Genomic DNA, 16994 nt, shown 5'->3' with positions numbered 1-16994 from the left:
AGGAAACGATGGGGCTTGCAGTAGTCAGGCTACGGAAGCCACACTCCAGGCCCCCCAAAGTCAGGCGGCACCAGCCCCCGCCTTCAGATTAGGCAGGATCTGGGTGGTGGGGAGGGGGGCCAAAGCCCAGCACTCACAGTCCCAGCTGGCAGAGCACCCCATCATGGGCAGGGCTTCCCACCAGCTGGGCAAGGGTTCAGTCTGAGTGACAGCCGCTGCCACAAAGATAGGCAGCAGGAGGAAGTCACCAGGACAGCTCAGTACCATGCCGGTTGCATTAAGGGAAGCACGGAGCCTAGCTGTACGGGGTGTGTGTGTGTGTGGGGGGGGGGTGAGTGCTGAGGTCACCATGTTGCACAACCATGTTGCACAATGATGAGTATATCGTGGCCTGGGATGGGGCCTGTCACAGGAGGGCGCTGTGGAGCTGCACCCTCAACTGAGCAGCCCTGAGAGCTGCCAAGGCACCATGGGAAGAAGGAGAGTGCATGAGGGGAGGAGAGGGGGAAGGAGAAGGGGTGCGGAGGTGTAGGGGAAGCCTTATCGGCCAGTTCAAGGGAGAGTCCCCACCTCGAGATCATGAAGGAGGCCTGCAGCTTCGCCCTTTCCTGCAGAAACTGGGGCTGAGTTCTGCCTGGCAGGGTCCCAAAGTCTCCCAGATGAGGCCCCTGTCCTACAATTGCATCTAGAAAGCGACAGACAACATGTGAGGAGCAACAAGTCTCTTGCACTCACCCAGAGTTCAAAGGCAGGGCATAAAGGAAACCTCCTTGGAGTCAGCTCCCAGCCCCTGCTCGCCCCCTCCCAAGCCTCATCTCTGTCTCATGCCTGAGCACCTGACGTCCCACCCCGGCCTGCCAGCACGGAGTCCTGCACACCCTGCACTCTTGCTCCCCTGTCTTGGTCCAGGCTGAATCCTGCAGTTGGATGGTCTCCTGGTGAACTAACCCCTTTTCTCAGAAGCCGTGATTCAGGAGCCACTCTGCCCACTTCAGGAAATCTCCCCTAACCCTTGGCCCACAGCCCCAGCCCCTCGGTGTGATCCGGGGCAGGCTGTAGCAGCTTGGGTTTGGTTAGAAGGACCGAATGCTTAAACATAAGGGAACTGCAGAGAAGACGCCGCAGTCTGCAACTGGTTATCGGCAGGGCTGTCTGCACCATAGCTATTGTCAGGGCCACAGCTGAAGGGTACCCTGTATACACACACACATACAAGATCCAGTTAAATAGTCTAACATTTACCAGCACCTGACCGCAGTCACCTAAGCCAGGGAGCACCAAGGATGTGACCCATGCGATACTTCCCTATGCCCAGAGCAGTGTCAAGCACTGGCGGCTTTAAAGTAGTGGTGACCTGGGGTCTGGAAAGGGATTCCTGGGGTGAGGCATCCCTGGAGCAGTTGGGAGGAAGGCAGGTGGCAGTGGGAGAGAACAAGCTGGGAGGAGCCTAGTGTGGATGGTGACAGCTGCCCAGGCCCAGCCCCTGTCCTTCACCAGCGACAGGCAGCAGCTCAGCAGGCAGCCCAACTTTAGTGTAAGTTACAGCCTTGATGTCGGCCCTGGGGAATCCCCAGATATCCACCCTTGAGGCCTGAGCCCACCATGGCACTCAGTCCTGGCCCATGCCACCACAGGAGTTCAGTCCTAACCACTGACTGGGATCCTCTGAGCCACCACTCTGGCGAGCTCAGGCCTTGAATCCAACGTGTGACCTTGGGAGGACACCTCCCTCTCCTGCCTGACTCTCCCTCTGACTTGAGCTGGCCGGAGTAGCTTCTGGTATGGAAGTCAGGTGGCACCAGCCCTGCACACTTACTTCCCATGAACCCTCGTTCCCCCATGCACATGTGCAGGGGTTGACTGGGGATCCCTCTGACTCACTGACCCTGCCAAAGGACAGGCCCCAGGGTCTGGTCACCACGGTGAGTCCCCAGTAGCCCTCCATCCAGCTGCCCAAGCCCTGGTGCCCCACAGGTCCCCTTGTGTAAATGTGCACAGCCAAGGCACCCAGGGCCTACAGCCGGATGTCCCTGCTGCTCTCGCTCTCAGCAGGTGTGGATGCCGTCTGCCTGGAGTCTTCACTGCTGGCTGACACTTCTTCTGTCCTCTTGGTGTCTGTCCTGTTGGACCGGTGCAGGCCCAGCCTGCGGTGAGCCCGGGGGTCTGGGCTGGGGTCTGTGGGGGGCTTGGCATCGCGGGCAAAGCGGACGAGCCTTTGCCCAGCTAGGAAGTAGAGCACGGGATCGAGGCAGCTGTTGGCACTGGCTAGAGGCCGGGTGACCTTGTAGGCCATGTTGATGGCATTGAGTGTGTGGCAGCTGAGGTCCAGGGTGCGGAAGGAGTAGTAGAGGGTGCGGGTGACGTGGAAGGGCAGGAAGCAGATGACAAAGACGGTCAGCACCACAGCGATGGTGCGCACCGACTTGCGCTTGGCCCGCGGCAGGCCTCCCCTGGTGCCATGAGCAGGCTGCAGCAGCCGCCGGGCCATGAGAGCGTAACATACCAAGATGACAGCGAAGGGCACGGCAAAGAGCAGGCCCAGCATGACGGAGCTGTAGGCCATGAAGTGGCCAAACAACTCAGGTGCCGAGGTGTCGTGGCAGGTGATGCGGTCCCCGCGGGTGCTGGTGGTGACGAAGTAGAGCACAGGGGCCTGGCAGGCGAGCACCAGCAGCCATACCCCGGCGGCCACCCTGCGGGCGTAGTGCGCCCGGCCCCAGCGCAGGGAGAGCAGGGGCCGCAGCACACCCAGGCAGCGGTGCAGGCTGATGCAGGTGAGGAAGAGGATGCTGCAGTACAGGTTGGTGTAGAAGAGGAAGCGTACCAGCTTGCAGAGCACCGTGCTGAAGGGCCAGTGGTCGCCGCGAGCATAGTAGTAGACGAGCAGCGGCAGGGAGGCTGCGTAGAGCGCGTCAGACACCGCCAGGTGGAACATGTAGGTGGTGGACGCGTTCCAGGTCTTGAGACGGCACAGGAAGATGTAGAGCGCCACCACATTCAGACACAATCCCAGCACACACACCACGCCGTATGACACGGGCAGCAGCACGTACTTGAAGTCCTCGTCAAAACGGCACTTGTAGCCCAGCTCGTCTCCTTCCCAAGTGTCATTGAGGGTGCTGTTCCAGGGGCCCGGGCTCGCCAACGCCATCACCCTGCAACAGAGGGAGGAAGACGGCTGTCCGTCAGGGTCGTAGCCTTCTGGATGCCTGCCTACCAGGGCCTTTGGTACTGTCATCTGACCTCTAGCTCTCCCTGACCCAGACTATGCAAATCTTGGGACCTGGAGAGTACATGAAACCCATGCTTATGAGGATCGTATTCTGCTAAGTCTTTGGAACATATCAGAGGCAAATGACATCCTTGGAACCAACCCCAACTCCTCCTGGATGTAATGTTTCCAATGGGCACAACCAAATCCTCTCTGTCTGCAAGGAGCTGTGTGGCTGTGACACATACAGGATGGCTTGAGGACCAGATGGACCCCCTGGACCCTGGAACAAAGTGGCTGACCCTGCACTACACCCTCAGGGTCACAGAGCTCCTCATCCTGGATTCTGAGTCCCTAAACTTGAGGATGTTGGGGTACAATTCTAAATTTCTAGGAAGAAGCTGGGAAGGCTGACAGAGCAGCTGCACTCCAGTGCCCACTGCCTGTGGAGGCGTTTCCTGCTGTTGTCCACCCATAGGTGTCCATCTGGGCAGGCTCCAGCCTGTGCTTGGTATGCTAGAGTTTGAGAAAGTGCTTCCAAGGGTGCCCCTCTTCAGCCACTCATTCACCCACTCAGCAAACATTTCCTGGGCTCTCTACCTGGGGGCACTTCCTGCTTCTGCAAACAGCAGCTCTGCCCCCAGCTCCTGTCCCTCCCCTGCCAGATTTGCAGGCTTGTAGAGGGGATTGGGGACTCCCTGGAGGGTCCCTGGGAAGTTTGGGGTAGAGGTGGGCATGGGGTAAGGGCACTACTTTTGAGGGGTAAATCTGACTTCTTTGGGGCTTGCTACTTGCCCAGCATCCCTGTCTGCCCACCCTCCACCCTTGCCTGGTGAGCCAGCACAGCTCCTGCAGGCTCTGGCTGCCGAGCAAACCCAAGCAGCTGGTCCGCCATCTTCCTTCTCTCCACTTGCCAACGTTGGAAGCATGGGACAGACATGATGGTCTGAAGGACAAAGAGGTGCCAGAGGCCAACGTGGGAATTGTAGCAGGAGAACTAGGTGGGCAGTGTGGGGAAAGCACAGGATCGTGTGAGGGGTAGGTGGTGCTTAGGATCTTTAAACCTCATTACTATGATACCTTTCACAAAAGCTGCTTAGGACACATCTGGGAACCCGATCAACACTTCCAACATGCCAGCCAGGAAGCTAAGCCGCAGCTCACATGAGTCACCTGGTCAAGGTTACATGGTCAGAGGTGGGCTGAGGTACCCTCAGCAGGGAGGGCTCTAGGAAGTAGTGAGCCCCCTGTTGTGTGTGTTGAGATCAGGATGAAGGGGGCGGTGTAAGCAGCTGTGGAGCTGAGGTTGCAGGGGCACCATGCCCTGGGAGTGCCTCAGGGCGACAGGACAGAGGGGTGGATGATGGCTGAGTCCTCCCCACCTGCTGGTGGCACCCACTCCCTTAGCCCCAGCTCCATCCCCCACCCAGCAGCAATTTGGAATCCATGAAGTTTAGTACCTCCCCCTCCTTCCAACTCCTACTGCTGGGACTTACTCACGCCCCTTACCTCCTGATGAAGTGACAGCCTCCAGCCCTCAGCTTACCACACCTCAGCCCAAGCCCCTGACCTTGTCCCTGGAGCATGGCTCTGCGAATAGTGCTTGCAGCTGGGCCTGGCACAAAAATGGTCCACTGTGGCATTGGGGCTCCCAGGGGGCCTCTTCCAGAGACCTCAGCTATCTCAGACCCCAGGTCATCACTGGGGAGACACGGGAGGTACTGGCCATGCTGGGTCAGCCTGGGCACCTGGTGAGGGGCAGACCTCAGCGCCTCCTGCGATGCAAACAAGGACACCTGCTCCAGAGGCAGGAGGTGGGGGCGTGGCAGTCCACAGGCGGCAGGAAAGATAGGTAGGAATTTAGTCAGACATGACAAGTGTGGGGACAGACACAAGCGGAGGCCATTGAGCCCACACTTTGGAAGGCGAGCTGGGCTCTTACAAGCTGCAGGAGCCATGTCCCAGTGTGAGACTGAGGAACCAAGGGTGGTAGAGGTGGGAGGTGGGGGTTATTGTTCTGTCTGGGACAAGGCCCAGCCTGGGAACCAGAGACCCCTGGTCCCAGGTTGGAACCAGTCTTGCCTTAGAACCCCCGGGGGACTTCAGGCATTTCCCCTCGACCCCACCCCTGAGACTCCGACCTCTCCTGGGTCAGATCCCTTGACCTCCTCCCTCCCCGAACCCCCCTTCCCCTTGCAGGGGGTGACGCTTCCTCCGTGCTCCTGCATGGCTCCAGCTGCAGCTGTGGTTCAGCTCCTGCCCTGGGTGTCCTCAGGGATGTCACCAGGCCCTAATCAGCATCTCCTGGCTCCAGCAGTTTCCCGCCCACCACTGATGGAGGAATATCTGACACACTGAGGAGAGGGGCAGGGACGGGGATTGCCCCTTCCACCTGCTTCCAAGTCATTTTGGCCTCCGCCCTGCAAGGCCAGCTGGGGCTTCCATCACCATGGCCCTGGGCCAGCCTGACCCTGTGGCGTTCTTTCTCCCACAGTGGTGAGCATGACCTCCTGAACCCGAGTCCCTGCACCAGGGAACCAGCTGTGCTTCCAGTGCTCCTCTATTCTGGTCCGCCCTCTCTGCCTCTCCTAACCCAAGTCCCCCCTGAGGTGGTTCCACACCTTTAATGGTGCCCAGTGCTGCTGCCTGGTCCTTCCCTGAGGAGCTGCCACCATGGAGAGGAGGCAGGAGTCCTTGCAGGTTCTGGCTAAGCTGCTCTGCCTTTGCTCTGCCTCCCCCCCCGCCCCCCAGCACTTCATCTCATGCACAGCTCCAGGTTTTCATCACTGACACTCCTCAGCCTCACACCTGAAACCCTGGGGTGGGAGGGCCTTTCTCACTCACGCTGCCTTGCTCCCACCCCCACCCCACCATAAGGCATTTTAGTGTTCTGTCACCCAGCAAGAGGCCAGACCAGCAAAGTTGCTACAGAACCACGGTGGGGGGTGAGGGGGTCGGGGATGAACAGATGCAGCCAGCTCTGGGGGCTGCCAGGGCGCCAAGGCAGCAAACCCGATGAAGGCTGTCTTCCTTTTCCTGGCTCCTTACAGGCGTCCCAAAGGACAAGAACCATGATTTCTTCACATCTTACTTTGCTGGCCAGGGCACAGTCCTCTTGGGGGTCCAGCACATTGGTCAGTCCTGCCCCAGATGAACCCATCTCTCTTTGAAGCAGCAGGGGCTCAGTTAATCCTGCTCATCGCTGAGCAGACCAGGGGAGGGACGTGGGAAGGCTATTATGAATCCATCTCAGGTTCAGGTCAGGGGTCAGCCTGGTCATGGCTCCGTTCCGCCACCCTTGCTCCGTGGTGGCCAGGCATGGGCCAAGCAGTTCCCACAAGACCTCTATGGTTTATCTCGGCCCACCTGGCTGGGAGGATTTACGCCTGAGGGGTGGGGTTATTTGAGGTCATCCTGCCAGGAACTGGAAAAATTGACACCCAGCGCTATTTTACTGCAAAGCTTAAATGCCTGGGACAAAAGAAACGTCCGGCATCTGCCTAATGTTCCCCTGAGCCTCAGCCCAGGTCTGTGTGCATGCGCACACACACACACACACACACACACACACACACCCCTGTCCCAGGCTCCCCGCCCCTTCACCTGCCCGTGCACACCCGTACCTGACCGGGCCCTGTGCGCTCTGGCTGGTAGGATGCTCAGCGCCGGCTTGGATTCCTCACTCATGAATGCACCTGCCTGGACCCGCTGCAGGGACCTCTGCAGAAAACAGGAAAAACAGGTCCGTCGGCCTCTTGCCAGGTTCAGCCTCCAACATTTTCCAGGGCAGGTGGTGCCACAGCCACAGGGGGCTCCTACAAACACAGGGAGTGGAGACAGCGTGGGCTCAGGATCAGAGGGACTCTCCCAGGGCTGCCTCCTCTGCTCTGACCTCCCTCGGCCGCCAGGAAGCAGAGGTGACTGGCTCAGAGCACCTGTAACCAGCCACCATGGCTAACTTGTTCCCGGCAGGGGCTGTCTACAGCTTCCTTGCCCAGGGAGCCAAGCATGCTAGTTTTCTGGTCCTTTCCAGTGGGAGAAATAGTCCATACCTTCCTTATGCACCCAGCCAGAGGCATGGGTCTCTCAGGAAGTCAGAGACGTCTGAATGTGGACCCTAGCTCTTGTCTTTGCCTGCAAGCCCTCAGGCCGCATCACGCGTAGGGCTTCAATAAGAGGGTGGTTGCCGGCCCTTTCTGCTTGGGCAGGCAGGTCCCAGCATGCAGCAGGACCCCAGAGGCATCATGGAAGGAAAAGAGCAGCCTCCTTCTGAACTGGCTATGCATGTCTGTCTGCCTCACTTCCTGATGAGCACAGGGAGAGGGGTTTGAGATAGCTGAGGTCAGGGCTCCATGGTGGGGCCCACTAGGAAGCATGGAACAAGGAACTGAGAAGAGCCAGGGCCACTGTCTGTTGAGTGCCTGGTGCTGGCTCAGCTCACTGGTGCTCCTGGCTGGGGCGCTCTGGTGTCTGGTGATAAGGTGGCAGAACCTCGCTTGACTCACAAGGTCATTCTCCCTTCTTGGGGAGCAGCCTGCATCTCCTTGCAGGCTCTGGGCCTGCCTTGCAGCCCTGGCCAGCTCTCTCTGCCAGCCCTATGGCACCTGTGCCTGTCACTAACCATGCTGCCCTGTCCCGTGGCCCAGGCCTTGACCACTGCAGAGCCTCCTCCCTGGACTCCCTGCCTGCCCCACGCATCCTGCCTTCCCCCAAACACATATCTGACACCAGCTGCCCAGCTTAGAGACCTTCCACAGCTCTCTCTACTTTTTCTGTCTCTTCTTGTCTCTCTCTGACTCTCGAAGTAAATAAAATTAAATCTTAGGCCCAGTGCAATGACTCAATTGGTTAATCTTCCCCCTACCAGTGCCAGGATTCCTTATGGGCGCCAGCTCGTGTCCCAGATGCTCCACTTCCCATGCAGCTCCTTGTTTGTGGCTTGGGACAGCACTAGAGGATGACCCAAAGCCTTGTGACCCTGCACCCTGCATGGGAGACCCAGAATAAGCTCCTAGCTTCAGATTAGATCAACTCCAGCCATTGCAACCACTTGAGGAGTAAACCAGTAGATGGAAGACCTTTCTGTCTTTCCTTCTCTCTGTAAATCTACCTCTCCAACAAAAAAAAATAATTATTTAAAAATAAAAATAAATTTTAAAAAGACACAAAACCCCACCACTAAGCCCTTCCACAGCTTTCTGGGGCCTCAGGCTCTCCCAGGAAGTCCCACCCCTTCGTCTCCAGTCCCAGCACCGCAGAAGCAGTTCCCACTGCCACATCTTTGCTGGCAACCAGCTTCCTCATCTTCTAACACCAGACGCAGCTGCTGGTACCGAGCCAGGTTTTTGGAGGAGGCTTACTAGGTCCCTTCGGTTTTAAATCTGGGATTCAGGACAGCCTTATGGCCTCAGCGAGCCCATGGCTCAGCAGCTCTAGTCCCTGTGCGCTGCCTCCTACCTGCAGGGCAGGTCCTCTCCTGCTGGAAGCTCCCTAACGCCTCTGGCAGCCCCATGGCTCCACTTGCCTGCTTAGATCTCTAGGGAAGCATACAACGGGCAGCGCCTGGTATCTACTCTTCTTGGTACCTTCCTGGTGGGAGGAACATAATGGCTATTGTACCCATCTCACGAGTAGAAAGCTTGTAGCACAAGGTTTCTCTAAAAGCTGTGCATGCAGACTATCTACCCTGTGCCTTAGCTTTCCTCCTCCCAGTCTGTGACCCTGGGCTAGTGAGAGAGTCCCAAAGCAGGAAGCGGGCGGGGGACAGCTCGCAGGCTGACTACAAGAGAAACGTGCAGGGTGGTTAGACAGCATTCCACGTCCTCTACCAGCAGGGCTCTGGAATGTGCCACCCACTAAGCTGGCAGACCCTGTCTTGCCTGCCACGGGGCGTGTCCAGTACCCCTCTGGAGAACCCCTTGCTGCCTGTCCCTGCCAGGGTTGGGGTGAGAGAGGACCTGGGCCCGGGACACTGCAGGTGTCCTCCTAGAACAGGATACCTCCCAGGACAGGAGAGGGCATGGGGTAAGTGGGTGGGAAATCCCAGTTGTGTCACTGCCAACCACATGGCCAGATGAGTCTCGGCTCTCCAAAGCCCCAACCCCAGCATCCTCAGGGGTGTCAGCAGTACCTGCTCCCAAGGCCTGCCGGGAGAGTGAGAGGATGGCCACCCCGACTCCGCCTACCACAGGATGAGAGGCAAGCAGGTGGCAAAGCCAGGAGCATGGAGTAACCTGGAAGCCAAGCACAGGAAGTGTGGGCTGGGCTACACTGAACAGGCCCCTACATCGTAGGCCCTCCTCCGGGGGAGGACAGTCCCAAGACCCCCATGGTACAGGAAGTCACACTCTGTCACACTCGGCCAACTTGGTCATCTCCATGGCTGGCCCTGCACAGAGGCATTTGGGGACTCTGAGTCCCAGACCCCACCCTTCCCTGATCTCTCAGTGAGTTCATGGTCAAGGTGGCAAGAGGCACACCCAGAAAGTGGCAATGATGATCCAGGGTGCTCAGGCATGAAGGAAGCCAAGGAGACCTCTAAGGGGAATGGAGAGGTAATTAGGGAGGGCTTCCTGGAGGAGAGGACAACGGGCGCTTGCATCCTGGAAGATGAGTAGTCCAGTGGGTAGAGAGAGGGAAGGAGCAGAGTGAGCAAGAGCCAAGGCTAGGAGCCACCTGGGGAGCTGCTCAGGGCCGCTATAGCTTGACCGATCTGGGGCTGCACAGGCTCGGGAGTTTAGACATCACCCCAGCCCCTCCCAAACAGCGTCCTGCTGGCCCCATGTGCTGCTTCTGCACTGCTGGGCAGGGAAGCCACTGAGGGGCACCTCCTCAGCTACAACTGGTACTGTTCTGGGGTGAGGATCTTTCCTGCTTGGGGCCTCCTGCCAACCTGAGCCCAGAGCACCTGAGAGGAGGCTGGGAACTTTCAGGAGGCTCCTAATGAGGAGTTGTTATTCTCTTTGGCATGGGGTGGGTATCCCTAGCCCTAGCCCACGGGGCAGGACCCCACACCTGCCCCAATGCCCCGGACACTGCCTCTGGTCACACCTGGAGGCCTCCAGCCTGAGGCCAGCTCCCTGAGTCCAGGATCAAACTCAGAGCCATCTTCTGGTCCTATTGGAGGCAGCCATCTGTTTGAACCATGAGTTGCCCGCTGGCCAAGCTGTACAGAAGGGCTCCAGGGGAGAAAGGTGGCGAGTGAGGCAGAAGGCCAGGTGGGGTCCCTGCCCCTGGATCCAGGAGAGGGGTGGAGGGAATGTCCTTGGAAGTGGAGCCATGGTCCCGCTGTAGGAGTTGCAGGCAGGGTCCTGCTTGGGAAAACTGCGAACAGAATTAGGGAAGGGACAGAATCCAAAGCAAGTTGCAGGGCCTAGAGGCAGAGACAGTTTCTTAGAAGTTGCCAGGCCGCATGTTTGTGGCTTTCAAGTCTGCTTCCAAGAGGCTCCCCGTCTGGGGGTGACTGCTACGGGTTGCTTCGTTACTCTCACTCTCGGTCTACAAGGGTCTTAGAACCACAAACAGCAGAGCTATTGTGATGCGCGGAGTCCTGTCTGACACTTGCTGATGCCCATGCTAGCATGGCTTCAGGAGGACTTGCAAAGCCAGCAGAGTCCCAGCTAGGAGCATGAACCCCATCCATGCAGGTGATTAAAGGCACCATCAAAGGATGCTCAGGGCAATTCCTACTGCACCTAGGGGGAGGTGGCCAGGGAGAACTTCCCAGAGGAGGGGTCATCTGATTTGGGGAACTTTTTAGGCAGAGAGGGGCAGGAGGGAGAGCTTAGAAGGCAGAGGGAGGGTGTTACAGAGACAGTGCAGCTCCCTGGGGAAAGCCCGGAGTGTTGGATGGTGTGGAATGTGCGGGGGGTCTGGGCAATGCCAATAAGAGGGCGTACATGCCAGGCTAGGGAGTTGGCCCCTGCTCTGGAGACAATGGCAGGGCTCAAAAGAGGACGGCCATGGTCAAAGCTGACCTTTATGCCCATGGTGCCAAATGGAAGGTGGTTGGAGCTTGGTGGCCTGGAAGGAGAGGCCAGAAAGACTGTAAATATGCCAATAGTGGCTTGATTTGTTACATGACAACACCTGCTCCAGTGCCTGGAATTTGACGGCTCCCTGCCCCTTTGCAGAGGCAACTTGCTGCTAAAAATTTTCTAAAATGGAAGGCCCAGATGCTTCTCAAAATCTCCCTGGGGGAGGGGGTTGTCAGGGTGACAGGGGGTGCTGGAGCTCTGCCCAGAAAGCTCGGGTGGAGGTGGGGCTCTCTCCTCTTATACCACGTGTGCACGGTCAGCTGCTCAATCCATTTCCCACACCTTCAGTGGCACCTGCTTCGGGTCTGACCTGTGTTAGCTGAAAGGGGAACCCAGGTCCTACACACAGGTCCCCCATGGTGATGGTCTTCCCCTGATTGAGGCCAGGCTGGGGATCCAAGGACAACCCAAGAGAAAGATGCAGGCCAAAGAGTGTACCTAGCACAGCATCATGGAGGAAAGACTGTCAGGGGTCCCTCCTGTTCCCCTCGATGGATCCACAGGGCTTCCCCAGTCCTGTCCGCTGCTGAGCGATTTGGCCACAAGCAAACTCCACAGACAGGTTCCCATGGCAGAAACCTGTAAGTTAGAGACCCAAGCCCAGCTTTGATGGGAGAGGGCAAAGCTGGAGCAGGGCGGCGCTGGGGGAGTGGGGGCTCCAGGCGTTTCCTCTTCAGTGTGACCTGGGGATGGTACTGTGCATGCCTCCTTGTCCCCGCCTGTGGAATGGAAGTCACAGTTCCTAGCTCCTGGGCCTGCTGAGAGACAGAAGAAGTCCTGGTGGCAAGCTGCCTCTGCAGGGCGAGCACAGGAAGCGATGACACTCCATCACTGAGTAGTGAAAAGGATCCTCCCCTCTTCCACTCAAGGCTACACTGAGGATTCTTAAAATGATGGCCAGAAGAAGGTTTTGTACGCTATAAAGTGCAATGCCTAGGAGGTGTATGGGATACTCCTAGGTAGAAAAGTATTCTGAAGACAATCCATAGCCAGGGATTGTGTCAGGAATAGGGATTATAAAAAAAAAATAATACTTTTGTATTTGAAAGGTAAAGTGATACAGAGAAAGACGGAGAGACACAGAGAGATCACCCATCTGCTGGTGCACTGCTTGGGGTGCCAGCACCCCACCCTGGAACACTAGTTTCCATCCCAGCCAAGCCAATCAGCTTCCAATCCAGCTTCTTGCTAATGTGCCTGACAAAGTAGCAGAACATGGTTCAATGCCTGCGCCCCTGCCACCTACATAGGACACCCAGCTGGAGTTCTAGGCTCCTGGTTTTGGCCCAATACTCACTCTCCCTCAGGCAGTCTTCACGGAACCCAGGAGTCTGGAGCCTGTGTACATGCAGGGCAGAGAGAGGTGGCAGCCTAGCTCTTCAGCCCACTCTGCCAGCCAGGTGAAGGATACTTACTGTGAGCTCTCTCTGTCTCTATGACAGACCCCAGGACAGCTCAAGGCAGGGAGCAGACAAGAATGAGTGACAAGGCCCTGGTAATGGGGCACGGCAGATTAGGCTGTGGCTTCAGAAGCTGACACTCTATATTGGAGTGCCAGTTCAAGTCGTGATGCTGTACTTGTCATCCAACTGCACGCTAATGCACTCCTGGGAAAGCAGCGAAAGGTGGATCAAGTACTTAAGCCCCTCCACCCACGTGGGAGACCCCATTTGGGGAGTAAGCCAGCAAGTGGGATGTCCTTTTTCCACTCCTTCTGTCACTCTGCCTTTCAAATATAGATATATTCACTTAAAAATCTTTAGGTTTGGGCCTGGCGTGGTGGCGCAGAGCTTAAGGTCCTCGCCTTGCATGCCCAGGATCCCATATGGGCACTGGTTCTAATTCCGGCAGCCCCGCTTCCCATCCAGCTCCCTGCTTGTGGCCTGGGAAGGCAGTCGAGAACGGCCCAAAGCCTTGGGACCCTGCACCCGCGTGGGAGACCCGGAAGAGGCTCCTGGCTTCGGATCGGCATAGCATCAGCTGTTGTACTCACTTGGGGAGTGAAACATCGGACGGAAGATCTTCCTCTCTGTCTCTCCTCTCTGTATATCTGCCTTTCCAATAAAAAAAAAATAAAATAAATCTTTTAAAAAAATTAAAAAAAATGTTTAGGTTAGGAAAAAAAAAAGAGCATGACAAGCCTGCATGTAGCCACCCCCTCTCCTCACACACACACACACACACACACACACACACACACACACACACACACACACAGAGGTCCTATTGGTGCTGACCTCTTTTCAGAGGCAACAGAGCAGGAACTGTCCCACGTCACCCAGCAAGCAAGAGGCAGAGCTAGAATGCGATCGGTTGCTGGTCGCTTGGCTCCCATGGGAGACAGAGAGTCCTAAGTGTCTCCAAGTTCCATAGCAGGTGCATCAGAGGCTTGGGACAAAGTGTCAGGGCAAGGGCAGCCAGGACTCTGGGTTTCAGCTCCGCCTAGGATGGCTCTGGGGTCAGCTCGTGGACGTGGGATCTCCCTCCCTGCAGACAGCACTCTTTAGTCCTTTGTCTGACGAAGGTACAGGGCTGGGTGGGGTGGGGCGGGGGGCTGAACTGCTGCCCCAACTGCTATTCTCTCCTTCACTTCCTGGGAAAGCCAGGTTTTTCCACCTACATGTCTTGATTCAAGGGCCCCAGACCAGGGTGCTGTGGCAGTTTGTGCTGCCTCCCATCTGATCACTCTGGGTTTCCCTTCGTGATGACAAGGGGTTTGCCGCACAGTGGTAAGCAGCAAAGCAGAGAGGGCTGCCCAGCTCTGACTATCTCAATTCAGCTCAGCCCTGAGCAGGGAGGGTGTTGGCAGCACTGGTAAGTGAGGTACAGTTTTTGTCCTAGTCCCTGGAGGTCTGCGCCTGGGGTGAGGGAATTAGAGGATGGTCCTGAGTAGAACTGGAGCCCTCGGTACCAGAAGAGGTTGGGAGTTTCATCTTGATTACGGGGGGGGGGGGGGGGCAGGAAGGGGGAGGGCATCAAGGAAGGCTTTCTGGAAGAGGGGGCATCTGAGTTACGGGCATATCAGGCAGTGAGCACAACTGTCATGAGCCAGGAGCCAGCAGCAACTGCGTGTGCAGCAGAGGCCAAGTGCTATTACAGCAGGACAGGGAGCAGAGGATGGGGGGGGGGAAGTTGGCAGGTGCTTAGGGGGTTCAGCATCCAGGCTAAGGAGTTGGACATGGTCCTGTCGCAGTCCTGCCCCTGGGAGGGGTGCGCAGTGCCTTGGTTTCTGGAGGCCATCAGGGAATGACACCCTGCACCCCAATCAGTGAGCCTGTGGAGTGGGACAGACAACCCTGCTGAAACCTGACCCCAGAGCACAGGTCTCCTGCTGCCAAGGCAACCCTGGAAACTAGTTTAGGAGTCTCCAAGGTTCTGCTTCTTTCTCCCCCAGCCAACTGGGACGGCCCTGGGGTCTCCTTCACCCCCACCCCTCCCACCTTCAACAGTTCATTCTTGTTCCAATCTGGATCTCAGACCCACTGGGCAGGTCAGGCTGTGTCTCTCCACACCGCCCCCCCCCTCCCCCGCCCCGGTGCTGGAAAGCGGAGGATGCCCGTTGAGAGGAACCACAGCCCAGCAGCACAGGGCTCTGGGACCCAGCTCACACAGGGTCGCAAGTCGGGTGCGCGGATTGTCTTCTAACTGTAAAAGCAGCACAGCACCACCTGCTAGTTTAGGAGACTCCCGGTGGCGATCGCGGTTTAATTGTCCTGCGCCTCTGCCCCCCGCCCCCCACTCTCCCCGACTCCCGAGTCCTACAGCTGGCCAGGCCACCTCGAGTGACCCTGGCGGGAGGCAGAGACCATAGCAGAGCTCCTGGCTCTCCGGCCCCACCCCACACGGGCGCACATAGGGGCACGCGCGCACACGCGCTCCAGTTCCACAAAGTTGGGTGGTTGCCCCGGGACCGCACACACTCACAGGCTCGCACACAGACCCGCCTGCACTCTCGCTCCCGGAATAGCTGTCCCCACTTACCGAGATCGACGCTCCCAGCAAGACCAAGTTCAGCCGCCAACCCACGGCGTTCCACACCGCCCGGCTTTTCGTTCCTGCCGGCTCGGAGTCCGGCCCCGGGAACCCAGCGCTCCCAGGAGCTTCGCGAGTCACCACCCGCGCCGGGTTCGCGGGTCGCGCCCGACAGTCCCCTGCGACCCGGTCCCTGCGGGCGGCCCGGTCCCCCAAGCCCCTTGGCCCCGCGCTCGGCTGCCCGGGGTGCCGTCGCCGCCGCGCGCCCCAGGCGCCCGGGAGCCCCGCGGGCCCCGCCCCGCCTCGCTCCCCACCCGCGGCCGGGCAGGCCGGGGGACAGGACAGAGTCTGGACGGGCCCTGGCGCCGCCCCGCGCCCGCCCCGGAACGCCGCCTCGCGCCACCGCCGCGGGGTCAGCGTGTCCGCCAGAGGCGCTGCGTGCCGGCCGGGCCGGCGACGGCGGAGAGCGAGTGTGCGGAGAGTGTTGCTCCAGTGGCGTTCAAGCTTTGCAGGGTTCACCCTCCGGGAGTGGCCCCTTACCGCTGAGCGGTGTGGGACCTTTTCGCCTCCCGGCCGCCCCCACCGGGCTGGCCTCGGGTGGGCCAGCTCAGGAGAGAGCCGCTCAGAGCTCTGACAGCCGTGCGCCTCCCTTGCTGGATATTGCGGCGAGGGAGGGGGCCGGATGGGGGAGATGGAGAAGTGGCTCTTCGCTGCCCTTGGGTGACAGCCCGGCACACCGCGCTGTTTCGCTGTCGGACTGCTGAGGGGGACGGAGAGAGCTATCCCTTTCTCCCCATCCTTTAATCTCCCCAGTTCCCAGAACGTGAACATTGCTTCTCTTTAATGGGGAAGGGGGGTTGCACGTGAAGAGGCAGATTAGTCCGTCCCTTGATTCATTCCCCAAAGCTCGAGACAGCTGGTGCTAGTTCACGGCCAAGTCAGGAGCTGAGGACTCCATCCAGTCTCCCCATCGTGGGACTGCCTTGGTAGCCAGAGCAGGTGTGGAACCCAGGATTTCCAGTGGTGTGCAAATAATTGGGCTGGGAGCCCATGTGCTGTCCTGTCTCCCCCGCATTCTCTGCCTTTAGCTTCGTTGGCACAGCCGTGCTGGTCCCGGACCCGGTGTGTCTCATCCTTTCTCTGACTGTGATCTGAACCATTTGGCCTTGGCTCTGCTGCTGTCCCAGAGGACTCTGTAGGTGCTCAACAGTTAAGCGTGCAATGGGATGAACAGGTTGGGGTGCCCCCACCCTGCTTGCTGTTGCTGATCTGGGAGTCAGCAATGCAGGTTCTGATCCAGCTACTCACCCTTAGAGACCCAGACCCAGGGCTTCTTCAACTGTAAAATGGAGCCATAGATTTGGGCTCCGCATCACCTGATGGGGGCCTGGCTGCCAGCTAGGGGTGGGGTCCAGGAAGGATGCCAGCTGCAACCTGTCAGGAACAAGGACAGAAGGAACACGCTGCCACCCCTGCCGCCTCCCTGGGACCTCTGCTTGGGGGATACAAAGGCCTCTTTGTCCAGCTCTCTGCTTATTGTCCAAGCTGGTCCATGTTGCAGCTATGGCCTAGGTATTACCAAATCCCCAACTGGGGTCCCAATGCCCCTTGGGCATTAGAGCCTGAGGCAATCCTAGTTTCTTGCCTCGCCTCTGTCTTCCAAGGATGCATCAATGAAGGCCTGAGCTTTGGCCTCCACACTGGGCCCTGTTCTGCACCAGCTCCCTGACTTTATAGTGGGAGAAACCACATCTGAGCTAGGCAGCGTCTGAGCT

The 16994-nt window shown here is 58.4% G+C and overlaps 1 protein-coding gene across 3 annotated transcripts; it reads right to left on the bottom strand.

The window, feature by feature from the left end:
- Positions 1–1222: 1222 nt before the first annotated feature.
- On the bottom strand, positions 1223–15447 carry P2RY2 (purinergic receptor P2Y2). Of its 3 annotated transcripts, XM_040964195.1 has the most exons (4): positions 15229–15447; positions 8897–8990; positions 6835–7026; positions 1223–3155 (listed from the first exon to the last, which is right to left on the bottom strand). In XM_040964195.1, exon 4 carries the CDS (start codon positions 3149–3151, stop codon positions 2015–2017), a length of 1137 nt encoding a protein of 378 aa, XP_040820129.1. In that variant the 5' UTR covers positions 3152–3155; positions 6835–7026; positions 8897–8990; positions 15229–15447; the 3' UTR covers positions 1223–2014. The 3 variants fall into 3 exon arrangements, with proteins under 3 accessions (XP_040820129.1, XP_040820128.1, XP_040820130.1); XM_040964194.1 differs by lacking the exon at positions 8897–8990; XM_040964196.1 differs by lacking the exons at positions 8897–8990; positions 15229–15447 and adding an exon at positions 13241–13277.
- Between the last annotated feature and the right edge of the window lie 1547 nt (positions 15448–16994).

This window comes from Ochotona curzoniae, unplaced genomic scaffold (genome assembly GCF_017591425.1).
Source record: "Ochotona curzoniae isolate NIBS_2020 unplaced genomic scaffold, NIBS_Ocur_1.0 scaffold_3223, whole genome shotgun sequence".
Classification (NCBI taxonomy): Eukaryota; Metazoa; Chordata; class Mammalia; order Lagomorpha; family Ochotonidae; genus Ochotona; species Ochotona curzoniae.
Note: the sequence above shows the minus strand (reverse complement) of the source record. Positions and strands in the feature narration are given on the sequence as shown.